The sequence below is a fragment of the Sminthopsis crassicaudata genome, chromosome 3 (genome assembly GCF_048593235.1).
Source record: "Sminthopsis crassicaudata isolate SCR6 chromosome 3, ASM4859323v1, whole genome shotgun sequence".
Taxonomy (NCBI): domain Eukaryota; kingdom Metazoa; phylum Chordata; class Mammalia; order Dasyuromorphia; family Dasyuridae; genus Sminthopsis; species Sminthopsis crassicaudata.
In genome coordinates this window covers 649,374,725-649,396,451 of record NC_133619.1, presented here as the reverse complement: position 1 = coordinate 649,396,451, position 21,727 = coordinate 649,374,725, and the positions used below count along the sequence as shown (strand labels likewise).

The following is a 21,727-nucleotide window of genomic DNA, read 5'->3' as shown; positions in this document are numbered from 1 at the left end:
GGCCCCGGGCGGTTACAGCTGGGGCCCGATCCGGGGGGATGTTTGGGGTAGGGGTCGGGGCACGATTTCGCGGCGGGGGGCGGGGGGGAGGAGGAGAGGGGCCGTCTCTCCGAGGGACGCGGTCCTGGCCATTTCCGGCCGTGCGCAGTTCCCCGCGCGCTTTCCCGCTTGGCGTTTTGGGCGGAAGCCTCGGCCCCCGCCCCTAGCGCGGGCCGCTCTAGCTTCTCTCCTCTCGGCGGCTGGGGCGTGGACAGGAAGTGACGGAGAAGGGCCGCCCCGGCGGGCGGCCAGCTGAGGGAAGCCGGAAGCGGACGGGGCGCGACTTCCGCTTCCGGCCTCCTCTTCCCGGCCGCTTCCCTTGAGCTCGGCGGCGGCCCCCCGCCCCCTCCCGGGAGCCGGAGCCCGACGATCCCCGGGGTGAGCGAGCGCAGGGGGCGGGGTGGGGCGGGCGGGGCTGCCCTTCCCCGGGCCTGGCCGGGCCCTCGGCCGGCCCTCACGGCCCCGCTTCGCCCGTGCCCGGGCCTCCCCCAGGCTCCTCCGGCTCTCTCGGTGTCTCGTGTCCCCCCGGCTCTCCCTCCGCCCGGCGTCTCTCCCCGTGCGTGGCTCCCGCGCGTCTCCGCCCCGTGTCCCCGCCCCGCGTCCCTCTGTTGGCCTCCCTCCCTCAGGCTCCTCTCCTGGCCCGCGGCAGGTCTGTTCCCCGCGGCTCTTCCCTGTCTCTCCCCAGGGTCTCGTCTCCCCCCCAGGTGTCTCTGACGAGCCCCCCGTGTCTCTTTGTTTCTCGAGCTTCCCTGTTGGCCGCGCTCTCAGCCCCCGGACCTCTGTGGGCCGCGGGCAGCCTCCAGCGGCGAAGCTTGGAGGCCCGGGGGAGGGGGCTGGGGCCGGGCCGCGGTGGGGGAAGGGAGGGGCTGTAGCGGCTGGGGCCGGGCGGGGTGGGGGAAGGGAGGAGGGTCGGGAGTGGGAAGGACCCCTGGGGAACTCCCTCTCGTTTGGAGACGTGGGGGCTTTCCTCAGCCCTGCCGGTGGGTCCGCCCCGCACGCAGCAGGGGCTCAGCAGAGAGGTCTGGCTGGGCTGCGGAGCTCCGTTAGGCACCTGCTGTATGCGGGGTGGGGGCGGGGCGCGGCCCCAGGCAGTTTTCCTTTGGCTTCTCCTCCCCCCCCCCCCAGCGCTGGGAAGGGGCCGGGCCCCCAGGACTCGGCCTCAGCGCTTCTCTGCCCCCCAGATGCGGTGACCGGCTCCCCCTGGTCGGACCTGCCCCCCTTCCCTGGCCCCCCTCGCCCCCCTCGGCCCTGGGGGGCCCGGAGCGGCCGCCGCCATGTCGACTTCCTCGCTGCGGCGGCAGATGAAGAACATCGTGCACAACTACTCTGAGGCCGAGATCAAGGTGCGGGAGGCCACCAGCAACGACCCCTGGGGGCCCTCGAGCTCCCTCATGTCCGAGATCGCCGACCTCACCTACAACGTGGTGGCCTTCTCGGAGATCATGAGCATGATCTGGAAGCGGCTCAACGACCACGGCAAGAACTGGAGGCACGTCTACAAGGTCAGGGGCCGTCCGGGGGCGCGGGCGGGGGGAGCCACCAGCCCGGCCTCCTCACCCCTGTCCTCCTCATCCCCTGCGGCCTCCTCGTCCCCTCGGCCTCCTCGTCCCCTCGGCCTCCTCGTCCCCTCGGCCTCCTCACCCCTGCGTCCTCCTCGTCCCCTCGGCCTCCTCGCCCCTGCGTCCTCCTCGTCCCCTCGGCCTCCTCACCCCTGCGTCCTCCTCGTCCCCTCGTCCTCCTCACCCCTGTGTCCTCCTCGTCCCCTCGTCCTCCTCACCCCTGTGTCCTCCTCGGCCTCCTCGTCCCCTCTGTCCTCCTCGTCCCCTCGGCCTCCTCACCCCTGCGTCCTCCTCGTCCCCTCGGCCTCCTCACCCCTGCGTCCTCCTCGTCCCCTCGTCCTCCTCACCCCTGTGTCCTCCTCAGCCTCCTCGTCCCCTCTGTCCTCCTCGTCCCCTCGGCCTCCTCACCCCTGCGTCCTCCTCACCCCTGTGTCCTCCTCGTCCCCTCGGCCTCCTCACCCCTACGGCCTCCTCGTCCCCTCGGCCTCCTCGTCCCCTCGGCCTCCTCACCCCTGTCCTCCTCGTCCCCTCGGCCTCCTCACCCCTGCGTCCTCCTCGTCCCCTCGGCCTCCTCGTCCCCTCGGCCTCCTCGTCCCCTCGGCCTCCTCACCCCTGTCCTCCTCGTCCCCTCGGCCTCCTCACCCCTGCGTCCTCCTCGTCCCCTCGGCCTCCTCGTCCCCTCGGCCTCCTCACCCCTGCGTCCTCCTCGTCCCCTCGGCCTCCTCACCCCTGCGTCCTCCTCGTCCCCTCGGCCTCCACCCCCGTGTCCTCCTCGTCCCCTCGGCCTCCTCGTCCCCTCGGCCTCCTCACCCCTGTGTCCTCCTCACCCCTGCGTCCTCCTCGTCCCCTCGTCCTCCTCACCCCTGTGTCCTCCTCGGCCTCCTCGTCCCCTCTGTCCTCCTCGTCCCCTCGGCCTCCTCACCCCTGCGTCCTCCTCACCCCTGTGTCCTCCTCGTCCCCTCGGCCTCCTCACCCCTACGGCCTCCTCGTCCCCTCGGCCTCCTCGTCCCCTCGGCCTCCTCACCCCTGTCCTCCTCGTCCCCTCGGCCTCCTCACCCCTGCGTCCTCCTCGTCCCCTCGGCCTCCTCGTCCCCTCGGCCTCCTCGTCCCCTCGGCCTCCTCACCCCTGTCCTCCTCGTCCCCTCGGCCTCCTCACCCCTGCGTCCTCCTCGTCCCCTCGGCCTCCTCGTCCCCTCGGCCTCCTCACCCCTGCGTCCTCCTCGTCCCCTCGGCCTCCTCACCCCTGCGTCCTCCTCGTCCCCTCGGCCTCCACCCCCGTGTCCTCCTCGTCCCCTCGGCCTCCTCGTCCCCTCGGCCTCCTCACCCCTGTGTCCTCCTCACCCCTGTGTCCTCCTCGTCCCCTCGGCCTCCTCACCCCTGTGTCCTCCTCACCCCTGTGTCCTCCTCGTCCCCTCGGCCTCCTCACCCCTGCGTCCTCCTCGTCCCCTCGGCCTCCTCACCCCTGCGTCCTCCTCGTCCCCTCGGCCTCCTTCCCCGCTGCGGCCTCCTCCCCACTGTCGGTCTCCTCCCACAGGCCATGACACTCATGGAGTACCTGATCAAGACCGGCTCGGAGCGCGTGTCCCAGCAGTGCAAGGAGAACATGTACGCTGTGCAGACGCTGAAGGACTTCCAGTACGTGGACAGGGACGGCAAAGACCAGGGCGTCAACGTGCGCGAGAAGGCCAAGCAGCTGGTGGCCCTGCTGCGGGACGAGGACCGCCTGCGCGAGGAGCGCGCCCACGCACTCAAGACCAAGGAGAAGCTGGCCCAGACGGCCACTGGTGAGGCAGCTCTGCCCCTCGGGGTCGGGGGTGGGGGTGGGGCGTCCCCTCTGTGGGGTTCTCTGCCCCTCAGGGTGGGGGGGTCCCCTCTGCGGGGGTTCTCTGCCCCTCAGGGTGGGGGGTCCCCTCTGCGGGGGTTCTCTGCTCCTCAGGGTGGGGGGGTCCCCTCTGCGGGGGTTCTCTGCTCCTCAGGGTGGGGCGTCCCCTCTGTGGGGTTCTCTGCCCCTCAGGGTGGGGGGGTCCCCTCTGCGGGGGTTCTCTGCTCCTCAGGGTGGGGCGTCCCCTCTGTGGGGTTCTCTGCCCCTCAGGGTGGGGGGGTCCCCTCTGCGGGGGTTCTCTGCTCCTCAGGGTGGGGCGTCCCCTCTGTGGGGGTTCTCTGCCCCTCAGGGTGGGGGGGTCCCCTCTGTGGGGGTTCTCTGCTCCTCAGGGTGGGGGGGTCCCCTCTGTGGGGGTTCTCTGCCCCTCAGGGTGGGGGTCCCCTCTGTGGGGGTTCTCTGCCCCTCAGGGTGGGGGTCCCCTCTGTGGGGGTTCTCTGCCCCTCAGGGTGGGAGGGGTTCCCTCCGAGGGCCTCGGGGTCTCAGGCAGAGCCCGCTGCAGGTCCCGGGGCGCTGGCCGGGCTCCGCCCCCTCGCGCCCCGGCTCTCGGAGGCCCCGCGACGGGCGCAGACGAGCCCCCCTGCCCCTGTCTCCTCAGCGTCCTCGGCGGCGGTGGGCTCTGGGGCGCCCCCTGAGGCAGAGCAGGCCTGGCCGCAGAGCAGCGGTGAGGAGGAGCTGCAGCTGCAGCTGGCGCTGGCCATGAGCAAGGAGGAGGCCGACCAGGTAGCGGGGCGGGCGCCCGCCGGGGGGTGCTGCACGGGGCTCGGCCGCCTGTCCTCCATCTCGCCTCCCGGCCCTCCCCCCGGCCCCCCCTCACGTTGTCTCTCCCCACCCTGCCAGCCCCCACCCTGTGGCCCCGAGGATGACGTCCAGCTCCAGCTGGCCCTTAGTTTGAGCCGGGAGGAGCATGACAAGGTCAGAGCCGCGTCCCTCCCCCGCCCCCGGCCCCTGGTTCATTCCACCTCCCTCTCATCTTGGTTTGCCGGTCCCCTTTAGGGGCAGAGGGATCTTGGGCAGCGGGGGGCGAGCGTGTGCTTGGGGGCCGCTCGGGAGCCCCCACCCGCCGGCTCCTGACCTCTCCCCTCCCTCTCCCCCCCACGCCGCCCCCCAGGAGGAGCGGATCCGCCGGGGCGACGACCTGAGGCTGCAGATGGCGATCGAGGAGAGCAAGAGGGAGACCGGGGGCCAGGAGGAGGTGAGGGGGCCTGGGGAGGGAGGGGCCTGTGAAGGGCACGCCCCCCCTCCCCCTGTCTCTCAACTCCCGTCTCTTCTCTCCCCAGTCGTCGCTCATGGATCTGGCCGACGTCTTCACGGCCCCCGCCCCCCCACCCTCCTCTGATCCCTGGGGTGGCCCCGTCCTCGCAGCTGTCCCTCCCTCAGACCCTTGGGGGGGGCCCCCAGTACCCCCCATCCCTCCCTCAGCTGACCCCTGGGGGGGTCCGGCTCCCACCCCTGCATCTGGGGACCCCTGGAGACCTGCCCCACCCCCTGGCCCTGCAGCCGACCCCTGGGGGGGCCCCCCGGCTCCCCCTGCTGGAGAGGGGGGAACCCCAGACCCCTGGGGGGGAGCTGACGGTAAGTTCTGGCTCCTTGAGCCCCCGTTCCCCTCTTCTAGTTAAAGAGTTTCCCCTTGGGGGAGGAGGGCGTGGGAGCAGGGGGCCTTCCCTTCCCCGCACCCCCACCCCCGTGCTGCCCCCCGGCACACTCCCCTGGTCTTGTTCTCAGGCCCAGGCGGGGCCCCCGGCGGCGGCCCGGCCGCCACCACTGACCCGTGGGCACCAGCGCCGGCCTTCTCAGACCCCTGGGGGGGCTCCCCGGCCAAGCCCAGCACCAACGGCACCCCAGGTATCCGCCCGGCCGAACGTCCCCGGGGGGGGGTGGGGGCTGGGCCCGGGCCAGCGGCTCCAGCGTGCCCTCTGCCCCTGCAGTGACCGCGGCCTTCGAGGCAGAGCCCGACGAGTTCTCCGACTTTGACCGGCTCCGGACCGCGCTGCCCGCCTCGGGCAGCAGCACGGGTGAGGTCCCGGCCCGGCCCTGGGCTGGTGGCGGGGAGGGCGCCGCGGGCCGGGCCTGACCCCCCTTCTCTACGTCTGATTCTGCCCCCAGGGGAGCTGGAGCTTCTGGCTGGAGAGGTCCCTGTGCGGAGCCCCGGTGCGTTTGACCTCAGCGGGGTGGGGGGCTCCCTGGCGGAAGCCGTGGGGAGCCCCCCCCCAACGGTGCCGCCGGCCCCCACGCCCCCTACTCGGAAGACGCCAGAGTCGTTCCTGGGGCCCAATGCCGCCCTGGTGGACCTGGACTCTCTGGTGACGCGGCCGGGGCCGGCCCCCCCGGGGCCCAAGGCCTCCAACCCCTTCCTGCCCACTGGTGAGTGAGGGAGGGGGGCGGCTCTGGGGGCGGGGCCTCCAGCCCCCCTCCCCCACCCCAGTGGCTCCTGGGGGCGTGCGGGTCCCGGCCTCCCCCCCCCCCGCCCCGCCTCTGCCCTCCGTGACCCCTCGCCCTGCTGTCTCCTCAGGAGCCCCCGGCACCACCACTGGCCCATCCCTCACCAACCCTTTCCAGCCTCCACCTCCAGCCACACTCACTCTGAACCAGCTACGTCTCAGCCCCGTGCCCCCCGGTCCTGGGGCCCCAGCGGCCTTCATCTCGCCCCTGGGTGGGGGGCCCGGCCTGCCTCCCATGATGCCCCCGGGACCCCCGCCCCCCAACACTAACCCCTTCCTCCTATAACCGGGTGGGGGGGAGGGGGACGCCCACCTCCTCTCGCCCTCCAGGAGATCAGTATTGTGAGTGCATGTGAAAGGGGGGTACCCTCCCTTCCCCTCCCCCCAGCCTCAGCCCCACCCTGACCCGGTCACACTACACCCTCTCCCCAGCCCCCTCCTAGAGCTGGAGACGGGAGCGGGGCTCGGCGGGCAGGGGGACCCCTCTCTCCGGAGGCATCAGATGGGGCCGGGGCACTCGGGCACCCCTCCCCGACTTCCTCCAGCCTCGAATCCCTCCCCTCCAATCAGTGTTGGAGCCCTGATCTCCCCTCCCCCCAGTGACTGTCCCTGGTGATCACTCTTCTGACCTCTGTAATAAATGACATTTCTGATGGGCACAGGCCCCCGGTGCCCGCTCTGTTCTCTGCCCGAGCCCTGCCCCCTGCCCTGGGCGCGGCTGCCAGGCCGCCTTTCTCTTCTTCCTTGGGGACTTTGGAGTGGGGCAGGGGGAGGGGGAGGGCATGGGGCACCCACACCCAGCAAGCAGCCCCGCCTTTGTGGGCCTTGGCCTGTGTCTTTGGCCTGGGGCCGGAGGGCCGCCCTAAAGCAGCCACCTGGAGGCTGGGGGCTGCGGGCAGGAAGGGCCACCCCCGACCCCCCCCTCCCGGGGGCTCTGAGCCGTGAGGAGACTGGCTCCTCCCAGGAGAGGGCTGGTGCCCGAGGGCAGCGTCTGCCGGGCCTTGGGCTCTTGGAGGTGGGGCCCACCAATGTCTGCGCTGCCTCCTGACCCTGGGCCCCCCCCCCCCCCCCCCCCCCGGCCCAAGTGGGGGCTCGGGGCAGCCCTTGCAGGACACTGCCACCCTCCAGGCTGTGGGGAAGACGTTCTGCACTTGTCTGTGTGTCCCCTGGTCCCGGCCCGGCCCTGCTTCGGGCAGGGCTCCCACATCCGTCTCCCCGTCAGTGGCCCCTGTCCCCCATGTTCCCACACCTGGCCCTCGGAGCCCCCCCTTCTCAGGGCGACCCCAAACCTAGCCTGATCCACGGACTTTGCCTGGATCCGGTCGTGCTTGACATTAAGGTAACCCGAGGCACACATGGCCGGTACTAGTAAGGCCGGAGCCTTTAGCTCCTCAGCGAGACCCCAGAGAGGGCAGGCGGACTCGGAGGGGGCGCCCCAGGTGTGAGGGCCACGGCTCCACCACGGGTGGGGGAAGGTGGGCTGGCCAGGGTCTTTGGACAACTGTTGGGTGCGCCCCCCTCCTCGGAGCGCACGGTGGAACCCCCAGAGGAGGTGGAGGGCTGGTGTCGGGATGGGAGGCGGCCCTAGCCCCACAGTCTGCCCCCAAGTGCGCCCCCTTCCATTTGTCTCCCGGCCCGACGATGGTCAGACGCCTCTGGTGGGCCAGATGCCAGAGTTTAAGCATGGGAACGCCCCTCCCCCCACCTGCCCCGATGCCTGGGGACCCTTGTCTCTGACTCTTCAGGACGGTTTGGGGGTTTTCTGGGCAAAGGAACCAGAGGGGTTGGGCGTCTGCTCCAACTCATTTTACAGATGAGGAAACTGAGGCAAACGGGAAGCTTTTGTTGCCCAGGCTGACACAGCTGATAAGTGTCGAATCTGAACCCAGGGCGTCCTAATGGCAGACCCAGCCAAAGGGAGAGGGGCGCCCGCCTGACCACAGCCTTCTCCGGGCCGTCTCCAGAACGCTGCAGGAGCCCTCGTGGGGGTCCCTGAGGGGCTCGGCTCCCCGGAGCCCTCGCGGGGGGACTGAGGGGCTCGGCTCCCCGGAGCCCCCGCGGGGGGACAGAGGGGCTCGGCTCCCCGGAGCCCTCGCGGGGGGGACTGAGGGGCTCGGCTCCCCGGAGCCCTCGCGGGGGGGACTGAGGGGCTCGGCTCCCCGGAGCCCGCGCGGGGGGACTGAGGGGCTCGGCTCCCCGGAGCCCGCGTGGGGGGACTGAGGGGCTCGGCTCCCCGGAGCCCTCGTGGGGGTCCCTGAGGGGCTCGGCTCCCCGGAGCCCCCGCGGGGGGACTGAGGGGCTCGGCTCCCCGGAGCCCCCGCGGGGGGACAGAGGGGCTCGGCTCCCCGGAGCCCTCGCGGGGGGGACTGAGGGGCTCGGCTCCCCGGAGCCCGCGCGGGGGGGCTGAGGGGCTCGGCTCCCCGGAGCCCCCGCGGGGGGGCTGAGGGGCTCGGCTCCCCGGAGCCCTCGCGGGGGGACTGAGGGGCTCGGCTCCCCGGAGCCCTCATGGGGGTCCCTGAGGGGCTCGGCTCCCCGGAGCCCCCGCGGGGGGACTGAGGGGCTCGGCTCCCCGGAGCCCCCGCGGGGGGGCTGAGGGGCTCGGCTCCCCGGAGCCCCCGCGGGGGGACTGAGGGGCTCGGCTCCCCGGAGCCCCCGCGGGGGGACTGAGGGGCTCGGCTCCACTCATAGGAAGCCTTGGCAGTAGGAGGCCGGGAGCTTCAGCTCAGGTGTTGGGGGATAGCCAGGTCAGCTCCTGCAGGCGCAGGCTGGGGCTGGGGGGGGGGGCCAGGAGGAGGCTCATCCGTTTCAGCCTCCTAGAGGAGGGGGGGCACGGCAAGCCCCCTGGCCAATTCTAACCACTGCACAGCCCTGAGTGCCCATGCGCTCCATCCCTTGGCCTGGAGCACCACCTAGTGGTGGGCCTGAGCACGGCTCCCCACGCCGCTCTCCTCAGCTCTGGCTGGCGCTGGTGCTCCCTGAGGCTGGCAGAGGATCCTGGGCCCCGAGAGCCAGCCTGCGAGTCAGGGAGAAGATGGAAGGCCGGTCTCAGGGCCCTTCAGTCCTGCCTTGATGGCTTCAGCTGGAAAACGGGGCTTACCACGTCAGGGATGATGGAATGGGGCGATGCTTGTAAAGCACCTACGAGGTGCCCGGTGCCCGCCCCATGCCTTGCCCCCGGCTTCCGTTTTCCAGAGGGAAATAGGGCTGGGCTCTAAGCCCCTCCTCAGCTCCATTTCCTCCCTGGGAGCAGAAAGAGGTCTTAGGAGTAAGATCTGGCTTCAAATCCTACCTCAAAACTGCTTTGAGATGTGACACGGGACAATTCCCTGCTGAGACTCAGTTTATTCATCTGTAAAGGGGGAAAACTCAACCAAAGCCCGAGTGTGAAACGCTTTACTTGGTACATGTGGCCAAGAGGTGATGGCGGCTGCCAGGTCAAGGACCAGAGTTCCGCCCTCCAGCTCCGGCCCACGGTCCCCTCTCCGTCTCGGACGCGCCCCGGGCCCAGGCCCCCTCACTCTCCTCTGCCCCAGGCCCGGCCCCCTTCCCCACCTGGGCTCGGAGACTGGCTCAGTGGCAGCTCCCCACGGGCCTGCCCCTTGTCCACATTCTCGCACCGGGACTGGTCTCCCCGTCAGCTCCGGGGCAGGCGCTTCTCTGGCCCAAGGCCTGGCGCCCGCTCGCCTGCCTTCGCGCTCACTGCCGGGCAGAGGCTGTGACTCCCTGCTGGGAGGACTCCCTCCCGACATCCCGCCCCCCCCGCCCCCGGGCTTTCCCCGGCCCGCCATCTCTCGGACAGTGGGGACCGGCTGTGGGCAGAGTCCTTCCAGGAACCGTTGAGTCTCCGGTGATAAAACGGGTGCCTCGAGGGAGGCAGCGTCCCCAGGGCCCGGCGGCGAAGGTCTCCCGCCTCTCTGTGACGTCCTCGATCCCCCGCACTGCATTCTGGAGCAGCCGGCCCCGATTCAGGGACTGACTTCTCTTAAATCTTTGTTTCTTACTCTGCTGCCCTTCGCCTTGATGACCTTGCTTCTCTGGGCTCTGTCTATACTTTCTACCAACCTTGCACTTCCGCCTGGAGTCTGAGCCCCTTGCTCCCCGCCCTTGGGGGCCGCCCCCCCCCGCCCCCCCCCCCGGCTCCGGAGGCTGGCTGCCGTCTCTAGCATCCTCCAGGACTTTCTGCTTCCCCCTCTCCTTCTCAGTTCAATGAATGGCTGGCTCTGGCTCCGGCCCATCTCTGCCGTTTCACTAGACACGGGTCCGAGTCTCCCCGCAGCTTCCAGGCTCTTCAGGGGGCTCATTTCCAACAACCTGAGCTCGTCCATGGACCAGCACAGGGCAGAGTCTGGATCTCGCCGCCCACTCCCAGCAAGTGCGCTACTTCCCATGTTCCTCTACCTGCAGGGCCCCCAGACTCCTTATCCCCACCCCACAGGGGTCCCAGACTCATCCCAATCCCCAGCCAGGCTCTATCTGCTCGTATTTCTCCCATGGTGGGATCTCTCCAACCCCGCCTCTCTCCTGAGCTCTAATCCTGCTCCTCCAGCTCCTGCTGAGCATCTCCACCCCAGCATGTCCAGACTGACTTTGTTCCCTTTCTGCCAAGCCCTCCCTCCTTCCATGCATCTCCATGGTTATCCAGGACCCCCAGGGACGGGGCCTTGGGGTCCACAGTCACCCTGCAGTCTAGGCAGTTGCCGGAGCTTGCCATTTTGCCCCTCAGCATGTGAATGCACCCCTTCTCTCGTTGCCTCATTCCTTCGACTGGCACTGCTGCCATTACACTTTCCTAAAAGGGAGATGTGGCCGTCCCGTGCTCCAGGGGTTTCTTTTTTCTTTTTCTCATTATGATTATTATGTTTTATTTTTCTTTATTAAAACTTTTTATTTTTCAAAACACATGCGTGGACAATTCTCCAGCATCAGCCCTTGTTATGTTCCAATTTCCCCCTTCCCCCCACCCTCTCCCCTAGATGACAAGTAATCCAATATATGTTAAACACGGTGGAAATAGATGTTAAATCCAATAGATGCAGACCTCGGTATATAAATATCTTGCTGCACAAGAAAAATCAAGTCAAACCAGAAAAAAAAATATAAGAACACAAAATGCAAGCAAACTTTGAACTCGGCAGAGCCATCGTCGCCCCATTTTCGGATGGAGAAACTGAAGGGGAGAGCGGGACTTGCCCAGCTGGGAATGGGTGTCCGCCGTGTCACTAGCCAACCTTAATGTTGGAGAGGGTCCGTGGTCGGACGGCCCCGTTCCGTGTGGAGGGCCGTAAGGGTCTGCTTCCGGGAGAAGGCTGAGACGGCCGAGGCCTTCCCAGGGGCCTCGGGCCCAGCTTTCTCTGCTGCGCTGGTGGCCAAGGCTCAGGCCCGCGTTTCCTTTTCATTGGCTCTTTCCGCTCTCGATGCAAGGAGTGGAGTCTCCAGCCTTGATCAGAACTGAGAGCCATCCCGCAGCCCTGAAGCTCCGAGGAGCAAGGAGCGATCATGGGAAGCCCCAGAACAAGGCGGCCTGGGAGGAACTATGGCCCCCACTGCTGAGGGAGATAGACATGATCCTTATTGGAAACGAGGTGCTAGCACTGGCTCCCTAAAACTGGAAGCCAGTGGCAAGGTAGCGGAGGTGAGGTTCCTCGTGGCTCCTTGCTCCGGCCTTTCTCCCCTCCACGAAAGCCTTGGGCTCGCTCCCTCGCCCACCCAGGGCCTGGGATGCCTTTCCTCCCATCTGGAGCTATCTCTGGCTTCTTTCCAGAATTTCACCTTCTGCAGGAGGCCTTCCTCCCCCCACCCAAGTCACCATCTCCCCTGTCCCTCGATACCATGTGGACAGATACAGATTAATATCTCCTCAAATTGAAGGCAGGGTCAATGTTTTTGCCTCGTGTTCCCAGAATTTGGCCCTCTCCTGGTACCCAGTAAACACTTAATAAATGCTCGTTGACTGATTTTTCTTTATCTGCATGAATTGATTTCTAAGTTCTTTTGACCTCCTCCTGGCAACGATTCACATTTGTTAAGTTTACTTCAGAAACATTGTCGACTGTGTGGATATCTGTTCTTTTATCCATTTCTCATTATGGGGGGGAATTGTCTCAATAGCCCCTCCTCCAGAAATTATACAGTTACTGTATTTTTAAGAGAATTGGAATTTTAGATAATGACAGTTTAACGGTCCTTGGAATAATCTGTGAGAAGTCAGAGTTTAAATGGCATTCTAGGAAAGACTGCTAATTGTAATGACTTCACAGAGTTAAAATGAGCTAAAGAACTGTTTCTAAGAGAACTGAGTTTAACCATCATATATATATATATATATATATATATATATATATATATATATATATATATATATATATATAATGTCTGTGTAAAATAGGAAATAGGCTTTAATTAGTATCTTGAGAGAACTGAATGGTAGGATTGTACTTCCAGAATTTAAAAGTCAATAGTTGTAGTCTTGGTCACAGGTGACTTTGGCAGTGATCCTTCTCACAACTGATAGATCCTAAGTCATCTTATTTTCTCGTTGTTGTTCAATCACTTGTTAGTTGTATCCAATTCTTTATGAACTCATTTGAGGTTTTCTTGGCAAAGATACTGGAATCGTTTGCCACTTCCTGATGCACATTTTATAGATGAGTAAACTGAGGCAAACAGGGTTAAATGACTTGTCCAAAGTCACATACCTAGTAAGAGTCTAAAGTCAGATTTGAATTCAGGTGTTCTTGACTTTGTATCCACTGTGCTACTCAGCTGTTTAATTAGCCACATGTGTTTTATTGTTCGGTAAACTGTTAATAAGTAGGATAGTAGTGAGGGGATTGCTGGAGACGGGGAGAAGGAGACACACACAGAGGCAGAGAGAGACAAAGGGAGAGACAGAAACAGAGAAGGAGGGAGGAGAGAGAAGGGAGGAAAAGACAAAGAGAAAGGGAAGAGACAAGAGAGACAGATACAGAAAAACAGGAGGGAGAGAGAAGAGAAAAGATGGAGAGAGACAGAGAGAAGGGAAGAGACAGAGAAGGAGAGAGAGAAAGGAAAGAGACAAGAAAGAGAGATACAGGCAAAGGGAGACAGACAGAGATATAGAGAAGGTGAGAGAGAGAAGGGAAAAGACAGACAAGAGGAGAAAGAGAAAGGGAAGAGCAGGGAAAGAGACAAAGGGAGACAGACAGACACAGACTGAGAGATACATAGAGAAGGAGGGAGAGAAGGGAAAAGACAGAGAAAGGGAAGAGACGAGAGAGACAAAACAGAGGAAAAAGAGAAAGCTAAGAGACAAAAGAGACAAACAGAAAAAAGAAAGAGAGAAAGAAAAGACAGAGAAAGAGACAGAGAAGGAGGGAAGGAGGAAGGGAGGGATGGGGAGAGGAGCAAAAACTTATAGGAAAAGAGATTCTCCCAATTTATTGTTTACAAATGATAATTTTAATAAAATGGATGGGAAATCAACTGATGGTAACAGCGATAAAAGCTAACTTTGTATAGCTGGCACTGAGCCAAGGACTTTACAATTATTATCTCATTTGATTTTCACCACGACCCTGGGAGGGAAGTTCCATTTTACAGATGAGGAAACAGAGTAAGTGACTTGCCCAAAGTCCCACCAGCTAGTAAGTGTTTGAAGTCTATTGTGAACTCAGGCCCGGAGCTCTATGAAACGCAGCTCCACCTAGCAGATTGGAAGAGATATTGCAATTTCAGTAATTAATAAGGAAATATCCAAAACCTAGCTCTTCGATTCCCTTACAAGCAGGATGATGAAGGGAAGTGAACTAGTAGCAGGTAAAGAGATGACGCCACTTGGGCCATCCATGAACACTGACCCTGTCGGACTGCTCCTACCCCACCCCATTCTTTCTCCTGTCTATTAAGGTAGTTCCATCTTCTGTGCTGTTACTATGTCCTTGCTGTGTCCTGTGCCTTCTGACTCTTCTTGGAAGATAGTATTTATGGTGCACAGCCCGAAGCTTCTGCATAATCCACCCTTATTGCTCAGTCCTGAACCACATTATCTGCCCTTATTTTTCTTTCTTTTTAAAATTTATTTTACTTAAAAAAACAGAATAAGAAAAAAGAAAAACTGAAGGAACACAAAACAAAACAAAACAACAGAGGAGGACATTGTTAAGTGCCCAGCAGACTATCAAGAGGATTCAAATTATGTAAAAATAAATTACTAGTTCAAGAAAGTATATATATATATATATATATATATGTATGTATGTATGTAGAAGAAATTATATTCATGAGTATCCATCTTATCTCTGCGGCCATACTTTTTTTTTACTTTATTCTTTCCCCTGCTTTTATCCCCTATAGTTAAGAAAATACATGTATACATATGTAGATATATACATACACATAAACAGACAAATCTTTTTTATGCCTTCTGACCCTTTATTTTAATTCTGCTCCTAACTTGCCTTGCTGTTATTTAACTTCCCCCACTCATGGATCCCTCCCTTGTTTCTTTCTTCCTTCTTTCCTTTCTTCCTTCCTTCCTTCCTTTCTTTCTTTGATCCCTCTCTTGTTTCTTTTCTTTTCTTTTTTCTTTCTCTCTTCCTTCCTTCCTTCCTTTCTTTCTTTGATCCCTCTCTTGTTTCTTTTCTTTTCTTTTTTCTTTCTCTCTTCCTTCCTTCCTTCCTTTCTTTCTTTGATCCCTCTCTTGTTTCTTTTCTTTTCTTTCTTTGTTTCTTTGTTTCTTTCTTTCTTTCTTTCTTTCTTTTCCTTCCTTCCTTCCTTTCTTTCTTTGATCCCTCTCTTGTTTCTTTTCTTTCTTCTTTCTTTCTTTCTTTTCTTTCTTTCTTTCTTTCTTTCTTTCTTTCTTTCTTTCTTTCTTTCTTTCTTTCTTTCTTTCTTTCTTTCTTTCTTTCTTTCTTTCTTTCTTTCTTTCTTCCTTCCTTCCTTCCTTTCTTTTTCTTCCTTCCTTTCTTTCTTTCTTTCTTTTTCTTCCTTCCTTTCTTTCTTTCTTCCTTCCTTCCTTCCTTCCTTCCTTCCTTCCTTCTTTTCTTCCTTCCTTCCTTCCTTCTTTTCTTTCTTTCTTTCTTTCTTTCTTTCTTTCTTTCTTTCTTTCTTTCTTTCTTTTCTTTCTTCTTTCCTTTCTTTCTTTCTTTCTTTCTTTCTTTCTTTCTTTCTTTCTTTCTTCCTTCCTTCCTTCCTTCTTTTCTTTCTTTTTCTTTCTTTCTTTTTTCTTTCTTTCTTTCTTTCTTTCTTTCTTTCTTTCTTTCTTTCTTTCTTTCTTTCTTTCTTTCTTTCTTTCTTTCTTTCTTTCTTTCTTTCTTTCTTTCTTTCTTTCTTTCTTTCTTTCTTTCTTTCTTTCTTTCTTTTCTTCCTTCCTTCCTTCCTTCCTTTTCTCTCTCTTTCTTTCTTTTTTTTTCTCTTTTTACTAAGCCAATTGGGGTTAAGTGACTTGTCTAGGATCACAAAGCTAGGGAGTGTTAAGTGTCTAAAGGCACATTTGCACTCAGGTCCTCCTGACTTCAGGGCTGGTGCTCTATCCAGCACCTAGTTACCTCTCCCCTTATTTCTTTATAGATTTTGGAGGGTGCTAGACTCTTCGTGGTATATATGTAGTATTGCCTATTTAACCCATTCACAATGTGAGTAGGTTTTCAGAAATAGAAGCCCTCCTCCCCTTCTAATACCTCTGTGTATTCTTCCTGTGTACCTCATTTGTTTAATTTTTTTTTTTACCTTAACTCTGCCCCAATCTTTTTTTAAACTGCCCTATTGTTGATGTCAATTTTAAATATATGATGTATATTTCCCATGTAAAAAAAACCAAACAATTTGTCCATGTTAAGTTCCTTGAAATTGATCTTTGGTACTGGTTCTTATATGTTAAATTTTCTATTGAGTTCAGTTTTGCTTGATAGAAAGTTCTGAAAATCTGCAAGTTCATCGAATAATTTTTTTTTCTCATTCATTATAATGGATAATTTTGCTGGATGTGATATTTTTGGCCATTGGCCTAGTTCTTTTAATCATTGCCAGGACCTCTAGTCCTTTATTGTGGCTGCAAAGTCCTATATAATTCTAATTGTAGCTCCAGAGGATTTTAATTTTTTTTTCCTTGTTTTTTTGCAAAATTTTCTCTTTGATTTGTGAGTTTCAAAATTTGGCAATAATGTTCCTATGTGTTTTCCACAAAGAATTTTGTTGAGATGGTGATCAGTGGATTTTTTCTATTTCTACTTTCCATTCATGTTCTTTTACTCCAGGACAAAATTTTCTTGGATTATTTCTTGCATTATTGGATCAAAGTCCTTTTTTTGGTCACAACTTTCAGGCAGTCCAATTATTATATTTTTCTCTTGTTGATCTGTTCTCCAGATCTGTTGTTTTTCTTATGTTTCACATTCTGTTCTATTTTTTCATTCTTTATAATCTGTATTGTTATTTCTTCATCTCTCAGAGCTTTATAGAGTTCCCCTTGACCAATTCTAATTTTCAAAGAGTTATTTTCATTTTGAGACTCTGTATCTCCTTTTCTGTTGGTTAACTTTGTTTTTTTTTTTTTCATAATCTTGTTTGTTTTTCTTGGATGGTCTTTATTTATTTAGTTTAATTTTTCCTTAATGTCTCTCATTAGACTTCTAAATTCTTTTTAAAGTTCTTTGATAAATTATCTCTGGGGTTTTTCTTCAGATTTTCTGGAGTCCTACCAGGAGGACCCCTGTTCTGCCCCAAGTTTTCTTGGTTTTTCCCCAGTCTATTTGTGGGGAAAATCAGAGAACTTGAAATTTACTACCTTCCTCAGCCATCTTCCAAGAATCTCCCATTATCCATTAAAACACCCCTCCTTCCTTTGGGAGCATCTGGCCCCTCTGTAAATCTGACCTTGACCTCCGCTGGGATTTTTTTTTTTTCTCTCTCTCTGTGTGACAGGTCTCCTTGTTCTCCTCTGTAATGTTCTCTAAAGTATAATGTTCTCTGGGAGCAGGTTTCTTGGGGGGCTTCTGGAGGCAGCCTTCATTTCAGTTCAGTTCAATAATCACCTCAAATGCAGCCAGAAGTTAAAACCCAGATTTTTATTGTCTCTTTCAAAATAGCCTGGTTAGCTTTCTTAGAGGCCTATCTCTCTCCTTGGTTTTAACCATTATTTGTTGTAGGATTAAATCAATGCTAAATTAGATTTAATCATTGTCTCCTCAATTCCACTTAGTACCTTGTTTCAAGTTCTGGCCCATAACATCTCCTTGTAGGATCAGATCAATCATACTGAACCTTGCTGAATTAGATAATTATTGTCTCTATCAATTCCACTGTCTTAGTACCTTGTAAGAATCATAACACTCCTCCCTTTGACAATCTCTCTCTCCTCTTTTGCTGTTCTGGCTGTTGTGTGAGTGTCCGAGGCCTTTGGGGGACCCCTTCTCTTCCTTGTCTTCGTGCTGGGACGTCATCACTCCCGTAGGTTCCCCTTTCATCTCCACAAGTCTCTTGCTGCAGTCTCCCTTCTGAGTTCCATCACTACTTCACTAACTGCCCAGTGGATGGCCGTTGGCCTTTGTTCTCCAAGAGGACCAAAATGACATCACTCTGAAGTTACCGGGGTCTGACCAGTATGAGCTCAGGGTGCTGTCCCCCAGGCCGGACCCAAATCTTGTGTTTCTTCTGGGTTAATTCAATTCCTTCTCTAAGGAGGGCCTGCCATGGCAGGTAGTCCTGTGCCAGGGTTTCCCATAACATAATCCTAAAGTTCTTAAGAGAGACCTTGCTGCAGAAGGAAATGGCAAAGGCTCCAGCATCTTTGCCAAGAAAACTCCAAATGGGGTCCCAAAGGTGACCAAACAACTTCCTGTCTAATGGGTATTTCCAATTGAGTGACCAAAGCAGAACTCATTATCTAACATTCTCCTCTTTCTAACATTATTCTTGTTGAAGGAATCAGCAGCTTTTGAATCAGCCTAGTTTGTAATCTTGACCCTCTCAGCATTATTTTGCATTTCCTGGGTGGGTATTTTGAAGGTACTTCTGTGGTGTTCCCCTCGCTTTTTGGGGGCCAGGACCATTTCAGTTCTTTGCATCCCCTGTCTGGAGTCGAGTATCTGGCACAAGTCCTTAATAAAAGCTTGGTACGGTCACTAAGGTTTCACGAGCCCAGTGTCTGGCACAAGTCCTTGACAAAAGCTTGGTACGGTCACTAAGGTTTCAACTATACACTGATCGCCAAAGAGGTGGGATTTTCCATGATTTAAGGAGTCCCTTTCAACTCTGCCAGTCACAGCCCACCTGTGCCAGCCCATTCAATTTGCCACCAGAGAGACGCCAAAAGGGACGAGGTCTCCCTGATGTTCTCAGGTCCCTGGATGCCTCTGGAGTCGGCCATCCTTCTTGAGCCCTCGTCAAGTGACCAGGGCAGCTTCTCTTAGCATCACAGATCTGATGACATCCCTTCCTCTTGCTCCTCTGCTATGTCCTTTTGATCATATCTTGCAGCCTGCCCCTCACTCTTCCAAGGCTTCTGAAAGTTTTCTTCCAGAGGAGAATAATAGACATAAAATGGGATAAATTTGATTTTATGTATTTTTTCCTGCACTTTTAAGTCGTCTGGGTTTTAAGTAATTTTTTTGCAGCTTAATAAATAACTGGCCCATAGCTAATATAGATTATTCGGTCCAGTGGGTACCGTTCTGGAAGCAGCTCTGTTAATCGTTAGAGGAGGAGTCTCTAAACCTACACTTCACATAAAAAATTTCCCCCATTCTGGGAGCTGAGCATAATTAGCCAAAGAAAATGTGACCAAAAGCCTTGAATTCCCTCTTTGGGGATCTGGGTTTCCCTAGGAATAAACCCAACCTGTGTGAGATAAATTGGAACCCCTCTCTGGACCCGGGCAATATTCAGTACTGTTGGATCCAAGGGGGACCTCAAAATGTTGGGGTTCTAGATCAGTATTGTGAGGAATCTCAAAAGAACTTGCAGCTCACTGGGAAATGAGTGTAAACTGTTATTTTTACCTTCTGAATCCAATTCTTCCTGTGCCACAAAAAATTCGGTTCTACACACATATATTGTATCTAGAATATACTGTAATATATTTAACATGTATAAGACTGCCTGCCATCTGGGGGAGGAAGGGAAAAAATCTGAATAGAAGTAAGTGCAAGGGATAATGTTGTAAAAAATTACCCATGCATATGTACCGTCAAAAAAAAAAAGTTATAATTATAAAATAAAAATTAAATTATTAAAAAAAAAAAAAAAAAAAGAACTTGCAGCTTAGATCATCTCCCAAGTCAAGGGGCAAAGATTATTATAATTGTAACACCAATGAACGCAGGCTAAATTCCAAAGAGTCGAGTGCAAGAAAGTGAGCAAGGCCAGATGTTTCTTGTCACTGATGTGCTAATGTTGTGGTGCAGAGGTAGAGTTGAGGAGTGGTCTGGTTCTGCCTTGGTGGGCTGATGCAGTAACCAGAGTTCCCGGGCAGAGCTGGGGCTGGAGGTAGAGCACAAACTTTCTGGAGATGTGTTTTTAGGCCTGAAATATCACTAGGTCAGGTGGTGGGCACTCGGTTTTGTTCTATGCCTGTATTAACTTAAACACCGTGTTATTGTTGCTCATTTGCTGGAACTCTGTCTCAGATACCCCGTTATCACTGACAGCCAGCAATATTTGTGGGCTCACTGTGGGAGGATAGCCCAAGGGAAGAAACACACCCTTTCTAATTGCATCCTTCCCAAGGCCAAGTGGGCATGGAGTTATGGTTACATGCTTCTCAAGGGCCGCACGTCACTAATCAGACTTTCATTAAGGATGCCCTTTGTACTTGTAGATGATTTTCATTAAGATTCTGTAAAGTTGGGAAAGCAGATAGATTGGTCGACCCCATTGGTATTCACTGGTATTTCCAGTGTTCATGAACTCCAAAGTCTTATTCCGTGTATTTAGCATCTTCCCCACCTTTAAATACCTTGCCTATAATTAAGACCTCAATGTCTTTTCTTTATTTAATAATAATTTGATTTTTATCTGTTGTTCTTATATAAATTTCCCCCCTTTTTTTTGTCCCAGAGAAAGCCATTCCTTACAATTTTTTAAAAAGAGGAATAAGAGAAAAATCAAAATATCTGATATTATATTCAATGTGTTACTTAACATTGGATCCCCAAAAGAGCAAGAGGAAATGTTTTCTTATATCACATGTGGGGCACCTGAATGACAAAGGATCTTCAGGGAAGACCTGCATTCAATTGTGGCCTCAGAGGAAGTGGTAATAAAGGGCCCCAGAGTGGTAATATGAAACAGATTTGTGAGAGCATAATTGGAAAGGAATATGATAGAAAAATAGTACCATGGAGATCAACCTGGAGAAATCAAGTCAGACATCCATCACCGATTATAAAAGTTTGCTATTTCATTTACAAGAAAATAGCTTTACCACTTCAAACTCATATAACCAGATAAAGTAGTCATGTGAATGAGCAATTTGTTTTTGAGAGGACAGACTTTTAAAGATTCGGGGGAGCATTCTGTGTAATGGAATTTAGGGAGTAACAAGAACATGTATTTGATGAGGTCCTGGGTCACTAGGTAGGGTGGCCAGAGAAAGCCCGAAGTTATGATAAGGTTACTTCCTGAGGCAAGCAGGGAAGGGCACTGATGGAGATCAGTTCCACCTTATAGTCCCACCCCCCTGTAGAAGTCTTGGGAAAACCCACTTTACTGTATCCAATAGAAAATCAAGTTATAATGTCAAATTTCAATTTCCGCTACAAATCTGCTTATGGCCTGTGCCATCTTTGGTGTATTCCTTTTAGATTAGCCAGCCCTGGCAGTCTGCTTCATGGTTTCCTCCTGCCTCAGAGTGTCTTTTTTCTTGTTACAGTGAACTCTTTTAGGATTTAGCCTGCCAGTCAATGGTGTACTCCCATTTCATGGAGTATGCCCTTTCTACTGGTTAATTGTGACCTGTCTTTTCCCTTGTTAATTGTGAAAATCCCTTTCCTTGCTAACTTATGTGCTCCCCCAAATCTATTTCATATTGACCACCTTGGGGGCCTATTTTATATGTCCATTTTCTCCGTAACCTCTTCTCCTACATAAACCTACCTCTTGCCAAAGAGAAAGGCCATTGTGAATTCATTACGGGGCCAACATTTGTGCCCAACGCCAACATATGGAGGTACAGACTGTCTTAAAGACAATCTGGGAAACCCCAGTTCTCCTAAAGCTACTTCTTGTCAAAGAGAAAGGCCATTGTGAGTTCAGCACATGGCCAGACCCAACTTTGGGTGCCCCACCCCAACATCTGGCCATATTGAGACTGCCTTACAGATAATCTGGGATACCCAAGTTGTAAATACATGGACTTTTTTTTTTTTTTAACATTTTAAAATTAATTTTGTAATTATAACTTTTTTTTTTTTTGACAGTACATATTCCTGGGTAATTTTTTACATGATCCCTTGCACTCACTTCTATTCCGAATTTTCCCTCCTTCCCCCCCACCCCCCAGATGGCAGGCAGTCCCAGTGAATACACTGACTTCTTGTCAAAGAGAAAGGCCATTGTGAGTTCAGCACATGACCAGACCCAACTTTGGGTGCCCCACCCCAACATCTGGCCATATTGAGACTGCCTTACAGATAATCTGGGATACCCAAGTTGTAAATACATGGACTTTTTTTTTACATTTTTTTATTAATTTTATAATCATACATTTTTTCCGACAGTACATATTCCTGGGTAATTTTTTACAACATGATCCCTTGCACTCGCTTCTATTCCGAATTTTCCCTCCTTCCTCCCCACCCCCTCCCCTAGATGGCAGGCAGTCCCAGTGAATACAC

General features: G+C 55.2%; 1 protein-coding gene across 4 annotated transcripts; it reads left to right on the top strand.

Annotated features, from left to right (window-relative positions):
• The first annotated feature begins 278 nt into the window (after positions 1–278).
• Positions 279–6,577, top strand: EPN1 (epsin 1). 4 transcript variants are annotated; one of them, XM_074307224.1, is made up of 12 exons: positions 279–417; positions 532–688; positions 1,221–1,541; positions 3,133–3,382; positions 4,076–4,200; positions 4,318–4,392; positions 4,589–4,672; positions 4,758–5,052; positions 5,203–5,322; positions 5,406–5,492; positions 5,584–5,841; positions 5,990–6,577. In XM_074307224.1, exons 3-12 carry the CDS (start codon positions 1,314–1,316, stop codon positions 6,202–6,204), a joined length of 1,737 nt encoding a protein of 578 aa, XP_074163325.1. In that variant the 5' UTR covers positions 279–417; positions 532–688; positions 1,221–1,313; the 3' UTR covers positions 6,205–6,577. The 4 variants fall into 4 exon arrangements, with proteins under 4 accessions (XP_074163325.1, XP_074163328.1, XP_074163329.1 ...); XM_074307227.1 differs by lacking the exon at positions 4,318–4,392; XM_074307228.1 differs by lacking the exon at positions 5,203–5,322.
• The last annotated feature ends 15,150 nt before the right edge of the window (positions 6,578–21,727 follow it).